At 49.5% G+C, this 18,967-nt stretch overlaps 1 protein-coding gene across 1 annotated transcript in view; it reads left to right on the forward strand.

Moving 5' to 3' along the window:
* The first annotated feature begins 254 nt into the window (after positions 1-254).
* The window catches only part of LOC123770687 (uncharacterized), a 35,033-nt gene continuing 16,320 nt past the window's right edge, over positions 255-18,967 (forward strand). The window contains exons 1-15 of the mRNA XM_069305818.1: positions 255-413; positions 868-1,046; positions 1,196-1,357; positions 2,130-2,339; positions 2,844-2,978; positions 3,980-4,091; positions 4,828-4,964; positions 5,209-5,422; positions 5,562-5,794; positions 15,216-15,416; positions 15,849-15,978; positions 16,283-16,410; positions 16,665-16,800; positions 17,607-17,692; positions 18,547-18,667. Of these exons, the coding sequence (XP_069161919.1) occupies positions 888-1,046; positions 1,196-1,357; positions 2,130-2,339; positions 2,844-2,978; positions 3,980-4,091; positions 4,828-4,964; positions 5,209-5,422; positions 5,562-5,794; positions 15,216-15,416; positions 15,849-15,978; positions 16,283-16,410; positions 16,665-16,800; positions 17,607-17,692; positions 18,547-18,667 (2,164 nt within the window). The 5' untranslated portion in view covers positions 255-413; positions 868-887. The remainder of the gene's footprint in view (positions 414-867; positions 1,047-1,195; positions 1,358-2,129; positions 2,340-2,843; positions 2,979-3,979; positions 4,092-4,827; positions 4,965-5,208; positions 5,423-5,561; positions 5,795-15,215; positions 15,417-15,848; positions 15,979-16,282; positions 16,411-16,664; positions 16,801-17,606; positions 17,693-18,546; positions 18,668-18,967) is intronic.

Raw genomic sequence — 18,967 nt, forward strand, 5'->3', positions numbered from 1 at the left:
TATCTGTTACCAACTTTTCATCAATTTATTTATCCATTAGTGCCGCCTAATTCACAGTTGTATTGCAAGCTTTATATTAACACTATGGGCGTATTTTCCGGCGTTCAATTTTCAGTGTTTACTAAAAGAATCTCTGGAAAGGTGCGGTAACAATGCCGAGGTGGTGGCACCATGGCACCTTTGGTGGTGTGAAGAGACAGGTGGCACAGCGACACCTGTGGGGGCTCCCACACCGTGCATCTCAACTGATAAACAGCAGAGCATTGGGTGTCAATAAGAGCCCTCAGCACACCCCAGCCAGCACTCGCCAAGTGAGTCAGGACTCCACTGAACACGCTACATATTCAGCACATGATCGCACTGACAAATTAGTGACGTCATCTTCATATACCGACGTTTCTTCTAGCACACAGGTAACTAACCAGCTCATTCTCTCTCTCTCAAGTTAGCAATTGTCAAATTTTAGGTGGTTTTGCGTAACTAGACAGCTCGTTCTGTTAATTTGCCACTATGTATAAAATCTAACCTAACCAGAAACGTACAAACCCAATCAACCCACCGAACCTATATCACGCCGATGCATGGAAAACGGATATATGTGAGTTTTTACTTTTCATAGTAGATTGCACATGTAACGTTGATTATCATTACAAAACACAATCTATTGGTTGAAAGGGTAAGGTAGCGTGGGGAGACACCAAGCGTAGTGTAAGGTAGCGTAAGGAGACACCAAGCCTAGGGTAAGGTAGCGTAAGGAGACACCAAGCCTAGGGTAAGGTAGCGTAAGGAGACACCAAGCGTAGTGTAAGGTAGTGTGCCTTACCCAGCCACAGCACGTGAAAGGTGAACTCCGTTGATTGTTTACAGTGAGGCGAGCGTGGGACCCGATGCCGCCGACGACGACGACGATGTTGTTGATGGTGGTGGCGATGGTGGTGCTTGACTCTGCTCAAGCCTTCCTCCCCACCAAGCTCAACCACTCCGACCCACAAGTGATATCTCTCCTCTGTCCCGACGCCATGGTGGGCCTCACCTGGGACCATAAAGTAAGTCTTCCTGCCGTAAAATGTGCAAATTTATGTGTAGCATAATGTGTGCGGGTAAACTTGTGTTCTTAAGAATAACCTCTGTTCCTTGGGTGAGATTTGTGCCTCGTAACTTTGAGTAAAAGTCTTGACCGTCTTAATGTTCTCAGGCCATTACGAGAGAAGCCCTGAGAAGGGAGGTAAGACGGTTCTTCATGGAGAACCCTCCGGTAGAGGACCTCGACGCGTTCTACATCCCTGAGGACGCCTCCCTCACCCAGGTCTTCAGGGCCGTCTACGGTCCCAACTCCTCTCCGACCCGCTTCATCAAGGTAATGATCGCAGACACCTTGGCCTATCCTTACAACCTCCTTATCCACTTCTTACAATCTCCTTATCCTCTCCTTGAATACTGTGGATACATTTACTAATATAATAAGGGTATTATGAAAAAACGTAATTGGAGGTGAATAATTGGGAAAACTGTGCAATAATTTGGCCAAGAAGGCGTGAATTAATTCCAAACACAAATTGAATGCAAAATTCATCATAAAACTCGCATTTGGTTTTGGAATTGCCTTTTATAGCATTAACATTTTCTTAGTAATACAAGGAAAGTATTTACAAATGACAAAGTATACCCAATATTATGATGATATTTGTTTCATAACCGACCAAAACTACGATCAATGAACTAAGCTAAAACAAGAATATGGAGAGTCTAAATTATTATTTTATAGTAAAAAATAATTCTTGTTCATATTCCGAAATGTTACTTTTTAAATATTGTCATTCTAACAGAATTAAGAGACGATATAAACTATTGTATTATTAATGGATGAATATAAAGTTTATTGGTAAGTAAAAATGATTATTTAAAGTTAAAAGAGGGCAGAAATAGACGATGGCTGAAGATGCCTTAAATGTTTAACTAAGTTTTTTATTTCGCATATTAACAACGTGGCTCCACATTACCGATAACCCCAGTAGCAAATAAGTAACATGTGAAGTAACATGTACGTATTAAGTAACATGTGTGTGTTATTTAACGTGTGTGTGAAGATGTGTACAAGTATGGTAGCGTGTGTGTATGTGTGACTTCAGGCGGTGAACAACATAGCGTGGAGCAACGCCATGACGGAGGCGAGCGGACAGATGAGGTACAACGCTGCCCTCCACATGGACGGAGAGACCATCACCAGGGGCCACTACCTCCTGCAGAGTCGCTACCTCAACCTGGTGGCCGCCATCAACGTCGACCACGACTACTCTTATGGCAGACACCTCCTCGGCACCTCTCTTAACGCCATCCAGGTGAGGATAACTTACTCCTGCAGTAGTCATGTGTACACTCTACTCTCCCAGTCGTGCCAAGGAATGAAAGGGGAGACTGATTTGAATTCACTTGGTATACGATTGTTGCATACAAACTATTAATGATGAAATGAGGAGTTCAAAGAACGGTGCAAAAACTAGAGATGGAATAATGATAATTTTTAAAGTACTTTACCAAATAACTGATGAATAAAGGGAGATAAGGGAAGAGTGTTATTCAAAACTATTAACACAAAGGATAGTAATTATATCGTATATAATTAACCTCCTTCAAAATGTTACTCAAATGTTGCCCAAATGGTCACATTTCATCCACGCTTCGAATGTAGACATTCTCACATGTACAGAAGGTGTGCAACCATGCTGTCCACTACGCCAGAGGCACCTATACTGCCTCTCAAATCATCACCTTCCACATACTCAAACGTCTTGAAAACACAGCAAAGTAGCCGTAATCACACCCAATTATCCTCCCGCCTGCAGGACTTCTACTCCCAGACGACATGGGTGGAGTTGGGGCGGACGGGAGTGGCCGAGGGGCTTGGCATTCCTGGTATGGACATCGGGGACGTTGCCGGACCGCTAGACGCCGTCTGCACCGACTGTGGTAACGCTGTAGTAAGTAGGAACCCCTGTGCCGAGGGAGGGAGGTACCTGCAGCAGAAGGGTGCAGAAAGCTAGCAGGCCTGCAGCAAGGGACTGAGATAACTCGAGATAAGAAGGGGGGACCATTGCAGCAGGGGGGGGGTGAGGCTCCTGCATGAAACGAGTAGAAAGTATATATTAGACTAATGAGGGTAGTAGTAGAGACAGAAAGAGCTCGAGTAGTGTGTGTAGAAATAGATATAATAGTGCCTCTCATTCTCCTGTTTAGATAGTAGTTTTCGTAACTATGTACACCATAGTACAAACATTGACGTACGAAGCAATTGCATAGTAGAATTTGGTACTATTCACTTTCTAGAGCCCGAAAAAAAGGAAGCTAAACAAAATTAAATATTCCTAGACCTAGTATAACATACTTGTGTACTATATTATGCCTAGGAAGGTTAGGTTAGTTTCTTTGCAATATCAATACAAAACCTTTTGCGGTATGTCCAAATTCAATATTACAGATTTCTGATTTATAGTTACGCTGTACGTCGGTATATATACTATGGTACATATCGTTACTACAAGTACTACCATAACAGGAAGATGGGCTGAATAGTAAAGTAGGTTGTAGAATACATAGGCACTAGAGTAACGTAGCAGTATACAGCGCTAGACCAATGTTGGTAGTGAAGGTAGTAAGTGCTTCATCAGTTCATTGGTGGCTTGTTATAAATACTATTCACAGTAAGAACATCTGCACTGGAGCACAAACTAACGTGAGAAAGCTAGCATTGTGTTCAAGCAGGCCAGTGTGCCAGCCAGGCGGCAAGCAGGCAAGCGAGCCAGCAGTTAGGCAGGCAGGCAAGCCAGCCAGCAGGCAGGTAAGCGAGCCAGCCAGCCGGCAGGCAGGCAAGCGAGCCAGCCAGCAGGCAGGCAAGCCAGCCAGCAAGAAAGCAGGCAATAGTGGAGATAAACAAGGTTGCAGACTACACATCTGCCAAACAGTAAAGAGGGCATATTTGCAGGGAGAGTGTCGCGACAACGTGGTCCCGGGCAGCCCCCTGAGCAGCGGCTACTTCGAGTACAGTGTCCCAGCAGCGCTGAGCTACATCGTCCACAAGCCTACCAACATCACTGGTAGGTGGTGACTGTTATGGCGGTGGTGTCCTTGTTGAGTGACTGGCGTTAGTGTCTGTAGTGAACGACACTTATTTGCTGGTAGTTGCTTGTGGCGACGGGTGTAGATGTTTTGGTAGCCTAGGCTGTCAGAGGTGGTTGGGGGACGTTGTAAGAATAGTCGAGGAAGGAAGGAAGATAAGATAATGTATGTAATAATGATTAAAACTGATTTTAAAGATATTAAAGACCGCCAAAGTTGCACCTGTTCATTCCCACTCGACGTCACCACCGGGAGCCAGGTCCACCAACCACACTGTTTGTGGGTTATGGCTAGAACCGGTTTGACTGGTTTGTGACGCTGCCGTTCTGCGTCTTTGTTCTGGAATGAGTAGTTGAAGTGAAACTGAAAGGCGAGAGTGAATGGTTATTATCCCGAGGTTGTTGGTGTCGTGTTAACAAGTAGCAAGTGTAGATAGTTGTAAGTAGTAGTGTTGTTTATGGTGCTGGTAGCAGAAGTTGTGTAATAGTATTAGTAACAGTAAGAGGACTCGGTAATGGTAATAGTGGTGGTATTAGACATTGTAATCGTCGTTGTGGCTGAAGAAATTGGCAAAAGTAATTGCTTTAACACAAATATTAGTATTAGTTTGATGAATTAAAAGTTAGTGAGAAAGTTGACTAATTTGTAACACTCACAAGGCCAAAGTGTTGAGGAGAGGTCAGGTGTTAGAGTAACGCTGCGTGCCTTCGTCAGGCAAGTGCAGTCATGGAGGCTCTGTGGATGACTCGGCCACGAAGCAAGCCATCGGAGGCATCAACAAGGAGTCGTCCTCGCCCTGCTTCTCCCCACATCATTACCTCCACCAGCAGGCTGTGGACCTCGCCATAAAGGTCGGTCACCACTCTCCAACATCCTCCTTCATTCCAATACCAACTTGGTGCTGAGTATATATGACTTTCGTGGTTTATTTCCCTTCCTTTTCCAAGCTTCACAAAACCACCAACACACACACTGGTTTCATAAGTTCCTCAGACCCGTCACCAGCCCCATAAAGGTCTCTGGCTCGAGCGCCCACTCGTTCTCCTTTTAATAATATTGACATTTGTTCTCCACGTCTTTTTCCCTTACCTGCAGGCAAGTCAATACTACTTGGGTTACCTGCGCAATGCCGTCGGCGACGACCAGTTCCGGCGCCTGCTGGACCTCTACCAGAACTCGGCCCTATCAATCGTCATTGATACCACAGGCTCCATGGCGTTCGAGATTTCTGCCGTGAAGACGGAAGCTCAACTTATAGTGGAGAGAACTGACCCCGAGCTCTACATCCTCGTGCCCTACAATGACCCCTGTGAGTATGGTGACCCGAGAGTGTCCAGACTCGTCTCTATTTCTAACATTCAATATATTCTTGTTAAAAAAAATTCATCTGTAACTCCAACATGAGCTGAGTGCTGACGTTCCTGGTGCGCGTGCCTCTTGTCTTGCAGCATATGGCCCGGTCACACTGACTGCGGACCCGGACGAATTCCTTGACGAATTGAAACTGTTGGATGCGTTTGGTGGGTGTTGCTGCGTGGAGGAGAAGTTCTGGCACGGGCTGCGGCTGGCTCTGGACAACACCCCGGACTACTCCAATATCTACTGCTTCACCGATGCTGGAGCCAATGACGCCGAGCTTATGGACGGAGTTATTGCCTTAGCCACATCTAAGCACTGCAAGGTAACATCACCACATCGGTAAGGGGTCTGGGACGCTACTTGGTAAGGGTACGGGACGCTACTTGGTAAGGGTCCGTGGTAAGGGTCTGGGATGCTACTTGGTAAGGGTCCGTGGTAAGGGGTCTGGGATGCTACTTGGTAAGGGTCTGGAACGCTACTTGGTAAGGGTACGGGACGCTACTTGGTTAGGGTCTGGGACGCTACTTGGTAAGGGTCCGTGGTAAGGGGTCTGGGACGCTACTTGATAAGGGTTTGGGACGCTACTTGTTAAGGGTCTGGGACGCAACTTGGTTAGGGTCTGGGACGCAACTTGGTTAGGGTCTGGGACGCTACTTGGTAAGGGTCCGTGGTAAGGGGTCTGGGACGCTACTTGGTAAGGGTCTGGGACGCTACTTGGTAAGGGTCCGTGGTAAGGGGTCTGGGACGCTACTTGGTAAGGGTCCGTGGTAAGGGTCTGGGACGCTACTTGGTAAGGGTCCGTGGTAAGGGATCTGGGACGCTACTTGGTAAGGGTCTGGGACGCTACTTGGTAAGGGTACGGGACGCAACTTAGTAAGGGTCCGTGGTAAGGGGTCTGGGACGCTACTTGGTAAGGGTCTGGGACGCTACTTGGTAAGGGTCTGTGGTAAGGGGTCTGGGACGCTACTTGGTAAGGGGTCTGGGACGCTACTTGGTAAGGGGTCTGGGACGCTACTTGGTAAGGGTACGGGACGCTACTTGATAGGGGTCCGTGGTAAGGGTCTGGGACGCTGCTTGGTAAGGGTCCGTGGTAAGGGTCTGGGACGCTACTTGGTAAGGGTCCGTGGTAAGGGGTCTAGGACGCTACTTGGTAAGGATCTGGGACGCTACTTGGCAAGGGTACGGGACGCTACTTGGTAAGGGTCCGTGGTAAGGGGTCTGGGACGCTACTTGGTAAGGGTCTGGGACGCTACTAGATAAGGGTTTGGGACGATACTTGGTAAGGGTCCGTGGTAAGAGGTCTGGGACGCTACTTGGTAAGGGTCTGGGACGCTACTTGTTAAGGGTCCGTGATAAGGGGTCTGGGACGTTACTTGGTAAGGGTCTGGGACGTTACTTGGTAAGGGTCTGGGACGCTACTTGGTAAGGGTTTGGGACGCTACATAAGGGTTTGGGACCCTACTTGGTAAGGGTCCGTGGTAAGGGTCTGGGACGCTACTTGGTAAGGGTCTGGGACGGTACTTGGTAAGGGTCCTTGGTAAGGGTCCTTGGTAAGGGTCTGGAACGCTACTTGGTAAGGGTCCGTGGTAAGGGTCTGGGACGCTACTTGGTAAAGGTCCGTTGTAAGGGTCTGGGATGCTACTTGGTAAGGGTCTAGGATGCTACTTGGTAAGGGTCTGGGATGCTACTAGGTAAGGGTCCGTGGTAAGGGTCTGGGACGCTACTTGGTAAAGGTCCGTTGTAAGGGTCTGGGATGCTACTTGGTAAGGGTCTGGGATGCTACTTGGTAAGGGTCTGGGACGCTACTTGGTAAGGGTCCGTGGTAAGGGGTCTGGGACGCTACTTGGTAAGGATCTGGGACGCTACTTGGCAAGGGTCCGTGGTAAGGGGTCTGGGACGCTACTTGGTAAGGATCTGGGGCGCTACTTGGTAAGGGTCCGTGGTAAGGGATCTGGGACGCTACTTGGGAAGGGTACGGGACGCTGCTTGGTAAGGGTCCGTGGTAAGGGGTCTGGGACGCTACTTGGTAAGGGTCTGGGACGCTACTTGGTAAGGGTCCGTGGTAAGGGGTCTGGGACGCTACTTGGGAAGGGTACGGGACGCTGCTTGGTAAGGGTCCGTGGTAAGGGGTCTGGGACGCTACTTGGTAAGGGTACGGGACGCTACTTGGTAAGGGTCCGTGGTAAGGGTCTGGGACGCTACTTGATAAGGGTCTGGGACGCTACTTGGTAAGGGTCCTTGGTAAGGGGTCTGGGACGCTACTTGGTAAGGGTCCGTGGTAAGGGGTCTGGGATGCTACTTGGTAAGGGTCTGGGACGCTACTTGATAAGGGTTTGGGACGATACTTGATAAGGGTTTGGGACGCTACTTGGTAAGGGTCCGTGGTAAGAGGTCTGGGACGCTACTTGGTAAGGGTCTGGGACGCTACTTGTTAAGGGTCCGTGGTAAGGGGTCTGGGACGTTACTTGGTAAGGGTCTGGGACGCTACTTGGTAAGGGTCTGGGACGCTACTTGGTAAGGGTCTGGGACGCTACTTGGTAAGGGTCTGGGACGCTACTTGGTAAGGGTCCGTGGTAAGGGGTCTGGGACGCTACTTGGCAAGGGTTTGGGACGCTACATAAGGGTTTGGGACCCTACTTGGTAAGGGTCCGTGGTAAGGGTCTGGGACGCTACTTGATAAGGGTCTGGGACGCTACTTGGTAAGGGTCTGGGACGGTACTTGGTAAGGGTCCGTGTTAAGGGTCTGCGACGCTACTTGGGAAGGGTCTGGGACGCTACTTGGTAAAGGTCCGTTGTAAGGGTCTGGAATGCTACTTGGTAAGGGTCTGGGATGCTACTTGGTAAGGGTCTGGGACGCTACTTGGTAAGGGTCCGTGGGAAGGGGTCTGGGACGCTACTTGGTAAGGGTCCGTGGTAAGGGGTCTGGGACGCTACTTGGTTAGTGTCTGGGACGCTACTTGATAAGGGTTTGGGACGATACTTGATAAGGGTCTGGGACGCTACTTGGTAAGGGTCCGTGGTAAGGGGTCTGGGACGCTACTTGGTAAGGGTCCGTGGTAAGGGATCTGGGACGCTACTTGGGAAGGGTACGGGACGCTGCTTGGTAAGGGTCCGTGGTAAGGGGTCTGGGACGCTACTTGGTAAGGGTCTGGGACGCTACTTGGTAAGGGTTCGTGGTAAGCGGTCTGGGACGCTACTTGGTAAGGGTCTGGGACGCTACTTGGTAAGGGTTTGGGACGCTACTTGGTAAGGGGTTGGGACGCTACATAAGGGTCTGGGACGCTACTTGGTAAGGGTCTAGGACGCTACTTGGTAAGGGTCTGGGACGCTACTTGGTTAGGGTCTGGGACGCTACTTGGTAAGGGTACGGGACGCTACTTGGTAAGGGTACGGGACGCTACTTGGTAAGGGTCCGTGGTAAGGGGTCTGGGACGCTACTTGGTAAGGGTCTGGGACGCTACTTGGTAAGGGTACGGGACGCTACTTGGTAAGGGTCCGTGGTAAGGGGTCTGGGACGCTACTTGGTAAGGGTCTGGGAAGCTACTTGGTAAGGGTTTGGGACGCTACTTGGTAAGGGTTTGGGACGCTACTTGGTAAGGGTCTAGGACGCTACTTGGTAAGGGTCTAGGACGCTACTTGGTAAGGGTCTAGGACGCTACTTGGTAAGGGTCTGGGACGCTACTTGGCAAGGGTCCGTGGTAAGGGGTCTGGGACGCTACTTGGTAAGGGTCTGGGACGCTAATTGGTAAGGGTTTGGGACGCTACATAAGGGTCTGGGACACTACTTGGTAAGGGTCTGGGACGCTACTTGGTAAGGGTCTGGGACGCTACTTGGTAAGGGTCTGGGACGCTACTTGATAAGGGTCTGGGACGCTACTTGTTAAGGGTTTGGGACGCTACATAAGGGTCTGGGACGCTACTTGGTAAGGGTCTGGGACGCTACTTGGTAAGGGTCTGGGACGCTACTTGGTAAGGGTCTGGGACACTACTTGGTAAGGGTCTGGGACGCTACTTGGTAAGGGTCCGTGGTAAGGGTCTGGGACGCTACTTGGTAAGGGTCCGTGGTAAGGGGTCTGGGACGCTACTTGATAAGGGTCTGGGACGCGACTTGGTAAGGGTCCGTGGTAAGGGGTCTGGGACGCTACTTGGTAAGGGTCTGGGACGCTACTTGGTAAGGGTCCGTGGTAAGAGGTCTGGGACGCTACTTGGGAAGGGTACGGGACGCTGCTTGGTAAGGGTCCGTGGTAAGGGTCTGGGACGCTACTTGGTAAGGGTTTGGAACGCTACTTGGTAAGGGTCCGTGGTAAGGGGTCTGGGACGCTACTTGGTAAGGGTCCGTGGTAAGGGGTCTGGGACGCTACTTGGCAAGGGTCTGGGACGCTACTTGGTAAGGGTCCGGGACGCTACTTGGTAAGGGTCCGTGGTAAAGGGTCTGGGACGCTACTTGGTAAGGGTCTGGGACGCTACTTGGTAAGGGGTCTGGGACGCTACTTGGTAAGGTTCCGGGACGCTACTTGGTAAGGGTCCGTGGTAAGGGTCTGGGACGCTACTTGGTAAGGTTCTGGGACGCTGCTTGGTAAGGGTTTGGGACGCTGCTTGGTAAGGGTCCGTGGTAAGGGGTCTAGGACGCTACTTGGTAAGGATTTGGGACGCTACATGATAAGGGTCTGGGACGCTACTTGGTAAGGGTCTGGGATGCTACTTGGTAAGGATCTGGGACGCTACATGGTAAGGGTCTGGGACGCTACTTGGTAAGGGTCCGTGGTAAGGGTCTGGGACGCTACTTGATAAGGGTCTGGGACGCTACTTGGTAAGGGTCTGGGACGGTACTTGGTAAGGGTCCGTGTTAAGGGTCTGCGACGCTACTTGGGAAGGGTCTGGGACGCTACTTGGTAAAGGTCCGTTGTAAGGGTCTGGAATGCTACTTGGTAAGGGTCTGGGATGCTACTTGGTAAGGGTCTGGGACGCTACTTGGTAAGGGTCCGTGGTAAGGGGTCTGGGACGCTACTTGGTAAGGATCTGGGACGCTGCTTGGTAAGGGTCCGTGGTAAGGGGTCTGGGACGCTACTTGGTTAGTGTCTGGGACGCTACTTGATAAGGGTTTGGGACGATACTTGATAAGGGTCTGGGACGCTACTTGGTAAGGGTCCGTGGTAAGGGGTCTGGGACGCTACTTGGTAAGGATCTGGGACGCTACTTGGTAAGGGTCCGTGGTAAGGGATCTGGGACGCTACTTGGGAAGGGTACGGGACGCTGCTTGGTAAGGGTCCGTGGTAAGGGGTCTGGGACGCTACTTGGTAAGGGTCTGGGACGCTACTTGGTAAGGGTCTGGGACGCTACTTGGTAAGGGTCTGGGACGCTACTTGGTAAGGGTCTGGGACGCTACTTGGTAAGGGTCTGGGACGCTACTTGATAAGGGTCTGGGACGCTACTTGTTAAGGGTTTGGGACGCTACATAAGGGTCTGGGACGCTACTTGGTAAGGGTCTGGGACGCTACTTGGTAAGGGTCTGGGACACTACTTGGTAAGGGTCTGGGACGCTACTTGGTAAGGGTCCGTGGTAAGGGTCTGGGACGCTACTTGGTAAGGGTCCGTGGTAAGGGGTCTGGGACGCTACTTGATAAGGGTCTGGGACGCGACTTGGTAAGGGTCCGTGGTAAGGGGTCTGGGACGCTACTTGGTAAGGGTCTGGGACGCTACTTGGTAAGGGTCTGGGACGCTACTTGGTAAGGGTCTGGGACGCTACTTGGTAAGGGTCCGTGGTAAGGGGTCTGGGACGCTACTTGGCAAGGGTCCGTGGTAAGGGGTCTGGGACGCTACTTGATAAGGGTCTGGGACGCTACTTGGTAAGGGTCCGTGGTAAGGGTCTGGGACGCTACTTGATAAGGGTCTAAGACGCTACTTGGTAAGGGTCTGGGACGCTACTTGGTAAGGGTTTGGGACGCTACATAAGGGTCTGGGACGCTACTTGGTAAGGGTCTAAGACGCTACTTGGTAAGGGTCTGGGACGCTACTTGGTAAGGGTCCGTGGTAAGAGGTCTGGGACGCTACTTGGGAAGGGTACGGGACGCTGCTTGGTAAGGGTCCGTGGTAAGGGTCTGGGACGCTACTTGGTAAGGGTTTGGAACGCTACTTGGTAAGGGTCCGTGGTAAGGGGTCTGGGACGCTACTTGGTAAGGGTCTGGGACGCTACTTGGTAAGGGGTCTGGGACGCTACTTGGTAAGGTTCCGGGACGCTACTTGGTAAGGGTCCGTGGTAAGGGTCTGGGACGCTACTTGGTAAGGTTCTGGGACGCTGCTTGGTAAGGGTTTGGGACGCTGCTTGGTAAGGGTCCGTGGTAAGGGGTCTAGGACGCTACTTGGTAAGGATTTGGGACGCTACATGATAAGGGTCTGGGACGCTACTTGGTAAGGGTCTGGGATGCTACTTGGTAAGGATCTGGGACGCTACATGGTAAGGGTCTGGGACGCTACTTGGTAAGGGTCTTGGACGCTACATGGTAAGGGTTTGGGACGCTACATGGTAAGGGTTTGGGACGCTACTTGGTAAGGTTCTAGGACGCTACTTGGTAAGGGTCTGGGACGCTTCTTGGTAAGGGTCCGGGACGCTACTTGGTAAGGGTCCGGGACGCTACTTGGTAAGGGTCCGGGACGCTACTTGGTAAGGGTCCGGGACGCTACTTGGTAAGGGTCCGTGGTAAGGGTCTGCGACGCTACTTAGTAAGGGTCTGGGACGCTACTTGATAAGGGTCTGGGACGCTACTTGGTAAGGGTCCGTGGTAAGGGGTCTGGGATGCTACTTGGTAAGGGTCCGGGACGCTACATGGTAAGGGTCCGGGACGCTACTTGGTAAGGGTCTGGGACGCTATTTGGTAAGGGTCCGGGACGCTACTTGGTAAGGGTCCGTGGTAAGGGTCTGGGACGTTACTTGATAAGGGTCTGTGACGCTACTTGGTAAGGGTCTGTGACGCTACTTGGTAAGGGTCTGTGACGCTACTTGGTAAGGGTCTGTGACGCTACTTGGTAAGGGTCTGGGACGCTACTTGGTAAGGGTCTGGGACGCTACTTGGTAAGGGTCCGTGGTAAGGGATCTGGGACGCTACTTGGTAAGGGTTTGGGACGCTACTTGGTAAGGGTCCGTGGTAAGGGGTCTGGGACGCTACTTGGTAAGGGTCTGGGACGCTACTTGGTAAGGGTCTGGGACGCTACTTGGTAAGGGTCTGGGACGCTATTTGGTAAGGGTCTGGGACGCTACTTGGTAAGGGTACGGGACGCTACTTGGTAAGGGTCTGTGGTAAGAGTCTGGGACGCTACTTGATAAGGGTCTGGGACGCTACTTGGTAAGGGTCCGTGGTAAGGGTCTGGGACGCTACTTGGTAAGGATCCTTGGGTAGGGTCTGGGATGCTACTTGGTAATGGTACGGGACGCTACTTGGTAAGGGTACGGGACGCTACTTGGTAAGGGTCTGGGACGCTACTTGGTAAGGGTCCGGGACGCTACTTGGTAAGGGTCCGTGGTAAGGGTCTGGGACGTTACTTGATAAGGGTCTGTGACGCTACTTGGTAAGGGTCTGTGACGCTACTTAGTAAGGGTCTGTGACGCTACTTGGTAAGGGTCTGTGACGCTACTTGGTAAGGGTCTGGGACGCTACTTGGTAAGGGTCTGGGACGCTACTTGATAAGGGTCTGGGACGCTACTTGGTAAGGGTTTGGGACGCTACTTGGTAAGGGTTTGGGACGCTACATAAGGGTCTGGGACGCTACTTGGTAAGGGTCTAGGACGCTACTTGGTAAGGGTCTGGGACGCTACTTGGTTAGGGTCCGTGGTAAGGGGTCTGGGACGCTACTTGGTAAGGGTCTGGGACGCTACTTGGTAAGGGTCTGGGACGCTACATGGTAAGGGTCTGGGTTGCTACTTGGTAAGGGTCTGGGACGCTACTTGGTAAGGGTCTGGGACGCTACTTGGTAAAGGTCTGGGACGCTACTTGGTAAAGGTCTGGGACGCTACTTGGTAAGGGTCTGGGACGCTATACTTGGTAAGGGTCTGGGACGCTACTTGGTAAGGGTCTGGGACGCTACTTGATAAGGGTACGGGACGCTACTTGGTAAGGGTCTGGGACGCTACTTGGTAAGGGTCCGTGGTAAGGGGTCATGGACGCTACTTGGTAAGGGTCTGTGACGCTACTTGGCAAGGGTCTGGGACGCTACTTGGTAAGGGTCTGGGACGCTACTTGGCAAGGGTCTGGGACGCTACATAAGGGTTTGGGACGCTACTTGGTAAGGGTCCGTGGTAAGGGTCCGGGACGCTACTTGGTAAGGGTCCGTGGTAAGGGTCTGGGACGCTACTTGGTAAGGGTCTGGGACTACTTGGTAAGGGTCTGGGACGCTACTTGGTAAGGGTCCGTGGTAAGGGGTCTGGGACGCTACTTGTTAAGGGTCTGGGACGCTACTTGGTAAGGGTCTGGGACGCTACTTGGCAAGGGTCTGGGACGCTACTTGGCAAGGGTCCGGGACGCTACTTGGTAAGGGTCTGGGACGCTACTTGGTAAGGGTACGTGGTAAGGGTCTGGGACGCTACTTGGTAAGGGTACGTGGTAAGGGTCTGGGACGCTACTTGGTAAGGGTACGTGGTAAGGGTCTGGGACGCTACTTGGTAAGGGTACGTGGTAAGGGTCTGGGACGCTACTTGGTACGTGGTAAGGGTCTGGGACGCTACTTGGTAAGGGTACGTGGTAAGGGTCCGGGACGCTACTTGGTAAGGGTCTGGGACGCTACTTGGTAAGGGTACGTGGTAAGGGTCTGGGACGCTACTTGGTAAGGGTACGTGGTAAGGGTCTGGGACGCTACTTGGTAAGGGTACGTGGTAAGGGTCTGGGACGCTACTTGGTAAGGGTACGTGGTAAGGGTCTGGGACGCTACTTGGTAAGGGTACGTGGTAAGGGTCTGGGACGCTACTTGGTAAGGGTACGTGGTAAGGGTCCGGGACGCTACTTGGTAAGGGTCCGTGGTAAGGGTCTGGGACGCTACTTGGTAAGGGTACGTGGTAAGGGTCTGGGACGCTACTTGGTAAGGGTACGTGGTAAGGGTCCGGGACGCTACTTGGTAAGGGTCCGGGACGGATTGAAACAGTCAATTTCATCATATTTCTTGTGTTGGGTCATCTATCTACAACATTCTTGTGGCTTACTCTGCATTATACAAATGTGAGGCCTGGAGGGTTGCCTCGTTTACCCGCATTTACCCGAGAGTCGCCAACACTAGTAGCCTAGACGAGGATAGGAAGCCAGCGGCTTGTCGAAATCCCCCCCCCCCTTCTTGGTTTGATAATCTTTTCTAGTTCGATTTTGAAATTGAATAGTCTTTTGGCATTTACGGCTTCGGCGGGTAGGCGGTTCCATGGATTTTTCCCATGGAACCATTTTCCATTACATTTTTCCCTGTGAGTGAAAAAAGCATCTCCTGTCCTCAGGCCTACATTGTGGCTTGTCTAGCTTGAAACGGTTGCTCCTTGTTTTTTTTACTGTTACATTTGACCTTCAGAGAAAATTTTCCTGATCAACATCCACTAAATTGTTCAGTATTTTAAGTTTTAATGAGATCCTGGTATCATGCCTGGTTTGCAGTGTTAACCCTGTGGCCCTCGACCGTTCTTGGTGCGAGAAATAAAGAACTTATGAGTCCACATAACAATATAATCCTTGACATGTTCCGAAAGTGACTTAAACCCTTGACTGACTCCCCAGATAACCATTATATACAGCTACAATAACGGATCGAGAGCAGAGGAAAGGTCGCTGGGCTCCTGCAACGGGGACTACGTCTTCTCGGAGGTGGCGGAGTACGAGTACCTGGCAGCCATCACCGGAGGGGCCTTTATCGAGATCAACAAGTTCGACGTGGACGAAATTTTGGGGATTATGCAGGATGGCGTTGAGGAAAGTCAGGTGAGAAGCGAGGATGGAAGAGACAAAGTTCATGGTAAAGATAGAGAGAGAGCGAGGGAGGGAGGTAAAATACGGGGAGAGACAGACAGAGAAGTGTATCAAGCAAGATGAGTAGAGAGAGAAGATATGTCAAGACAGATGCGCTGAGAGATGCAAAGATAGATTTTCAATGAGAGATAGAAATACAGAAATGTAAAAGTCTCCACAGATGAAGAAGAAATGTTAAGGTATTCAAATGATGACATAAACTAGGATGGTGAATACAATCTGCTGGGAAGATTGTCGAGTAGTTATTACTAGGGGGCGCATCCATTACCCATCACCAGGGTAATGGTTTACCCTGCATATGTATACAAGTCTTGTATATATAAGTAACTTGTGTATATATAAAAAAATAAATACTGTAATACCCTTATTTTCTGGCGTGGACAGGCGAGTCTGAGCATGCGCAGCAGCGTACGGGGGCTGCAGGTAGTTCCCTTTCCTGTCGACGACTCCGTCAGTAACTTCACTGTCACAATCTCAGGCGACGTCACCGTTGCCGTGCTCTCACATACGTCTGGTGAGTGGGTGGTGGTCCATGTTCCGGAATAAATCAATATATAAATAAATAAATATTTGGTTCTCGTGTTTTCTTGGCGAACTTGCATTGATCAATGTTGTATTGAGCAGGTTGGCAGAGTGGTTATCGTTCTGTAATCCAAGGGCTCTATTCCTTGTTAGATTTCTAATGATGGAAAATGTTCTATTTTTGAAGATAAAGTAAAGCCCCGGTGGCTTGCGGACCGGAGTATGGTCCCAGCCACCCGAAGAAATGATGCTAATGTATTAAAGTTCATAAATTATTTGAAAGATGTTTCACACAGGAGTAACTTTTGACCTGACGAACGAGGAGGAGCTGGAGGCCACTACTGGGGTTCACGTGGTCTCTCACACAAACGAACTTAAATCCATTACGTTTTCCAACCAGTCCATCGGCCAGTGGACTCTGGAGGTAAGCCATTTTTAGGCGATGAGCTAAAATATGTATAGCTGCTATATAAGAAGCAATCTTGGTAAACACGCCAGTTATTGCCGCACTATGCCATAAGAGACTTGAGAAACTATATTATCATCTTCAGATTTGCCTTAGACGTTTACAGCATTGCTAAAGAAATAATAATTCTCCATCTCCTCCTCCTAGGATTTATTTGCCATAATTTTAAAAGTTAAGTATGTTAAAGGTAATGAATAGTCTCGCCTCGACAGGCGGATGGAGGTACGACAGACTACAGCCTGGCAATCAGCGGTTCCTCGACACTCTCCTTCCTGTCAGAGTTCTGTGACCTGGTGACTGAACCGCCCAGGCCCACATACCGTCTGATCATGGGCCAGCCTATCACTGGTAGGTGTTCGGGTCCGCCTCGGGTTACTTGGTCATGAGAACACTGCTTCTTGTATAATGGTGTGCTCCTACATGTCAGAGGAATAAGGTTTGCAAAGAACCTGCGACCAACTGCTAGGTAGCCTATTATAGTGTCGTCGCTGCTAGGTAGTCTACTACAGCGTCACTGCTAGAAGGGCTACTATAGTGTTACTGCTAGGAAGCCTACTATAGTGTTACTGCTAGGAAGCCTATAGTGCTGACCAAACCACCACACACTACAAGGTCAAGGGATCGACTTGACACAATCGACTTGAGATTGGTCCAGGGCTGACCGAAACGACGTCGTCCCTTCACCTTCTAGTGTGTGGTCTGGTCAACATACTTCAGTCACGTTATTGTGACTCATCGTCTGCATACTATAGTGTTACTGCTAGGAGGGCTACTATAGTGTCACTGGTATGAAACTATAGTAGGCTACCCAACAGTGAAGCTAGTGCCAATTGAGCTAGCACTTAGTTTCAAAAATAGACTCCATAAATCTATAATTGACAATAATTGGACTGGCCCCGCAAAGGCCAATTTCACTGTTTTTGTTCTTTGTAACAATTCATGTTAAGTGGTATTTATTGATCAAGACCAAATCAATACATTTCCTTGACATATTTCTATTTTCTTTTTTGCCAATCATAACCTGATTTATGATGGAGTACAGTATATGGCATTACCTGACTCGCCTCCTTTCATGTTGTGTGTACCTGTTGTGTTGTAGTCGAGGTGCTGTATTGACAGGCGTGGCATACTACATCGAGGTGTTGTATTGACAGGTGTGGCATACTACATCGAGGTGACGCTGGTGGGATACCTAGAGTCTCTGGTGAGCAGTGTCACATCCCTACAGCTCATAGATGAGGTATGCATGGCTCTTCTCCTTCTTCCTCTTAATTTTTGTTACGTTCCTGATATATAATGTATTCTTGCAGTCTGAATTATTATTTTAATTATCATTTATAACCTTCTTAATTTAAGATTTTTAACAGTAAACTTTCATTATTTCTATTTCTATTCAACACATTAGGTAATAATTCTCAATTTGCGTTTTCTCAAACAAAAAATAAAAGGGCATATCAGTAAACCTCCTGGCCCATGCGAGGCAGGAACCTACCCATCACCCCATTTTTAGACTTGCCAAGTTATTTACCTCAGTGATGATAACTGGCAGGGGTTTCACAGGTTACCGATGAAACCTGTGAAACAGACTACCACCGATGCAATATTTACAAATATAATCATTAAATGTATTTATTTAAGGAAAACTCCATGTGTTTATGCCTTTCATCCATTGGTATACCTCATTCATATCACCATAATGCCCTGCCCCACTCTGTATGCTCTGTTCCTCTTGATTCTATATAATTAACAAATTAATAACTCTATGGGCTCAGCCCTGAGCATTTCATCTCCACCAACTTAAATGGGGGGGGCCCACATCCCCTTAAATCTTGCGTAGTACTCCAACACATTATATGACGTGATGCGCAGTTGACTGGAACAACGTCCAACACGTAATATGACGTGATGCGCACTTTAAGGGTTAAAGGGAAGAATTGGGGGGGCTAACTCCAACCCTCCTATGACAGTCTTACAACACCCATTTTCAACCTACGAAGTTTAATAAGATTAGGCCCAAGTGTCTATCCTCTAACCTTGGATAGACACAAATCTTCTTTATTAGATACTGTATTGATCTGAGTTGGTTTCCTCTAGGCTGGAGGATTGTTCTCGACAATGGAGTATGCCGAGGACGTGGATGAACATTTTTACATTCTCAGTGAAAAACTCCCGGCTGTGCCTTTCTTCGTCCAGGTGAATGGCTTCCTTCAAACTGGTATGTAGATTGAACTTTATTACAAATTAATACAAATATATAATACTGTATATAGTATGTGTAATATATATATAATATTGCTTTTAGCTTTCATTCAGAAATACTGTAAATTTCTGCATATAAAAGCTAGATATTTTAATCAATTATCAGTTATCTGATGAAGAAATCTTATAGCAGACAATATTACCTGATTTATCTGATTTTACCAGAGGGCTACAAACCCTAGTGGCCTAAATGAGGACGGGAAGTCGGTGACTTGTCGAAGTTCCCCTCATTTGCCTTGATCTTTTCCAGGTATAT

The sequence above is a fragment of the Procambarus clarkii genome, chromosome 56, assembly GCF_040958095.1.
Source record: "Procambarus clarkii isolate CNS0578487 chromosome 56, FALCON_Pclarkii_2.0, whole genome shotgun sequence".
Taxonomy (NCBI): domain Eukaryota; kingdom Metazoa; phylum Arthropoda; class Malacostraca; order Decapoda; family Cambaridae; genus Procambarus; species Procambarus clarkii.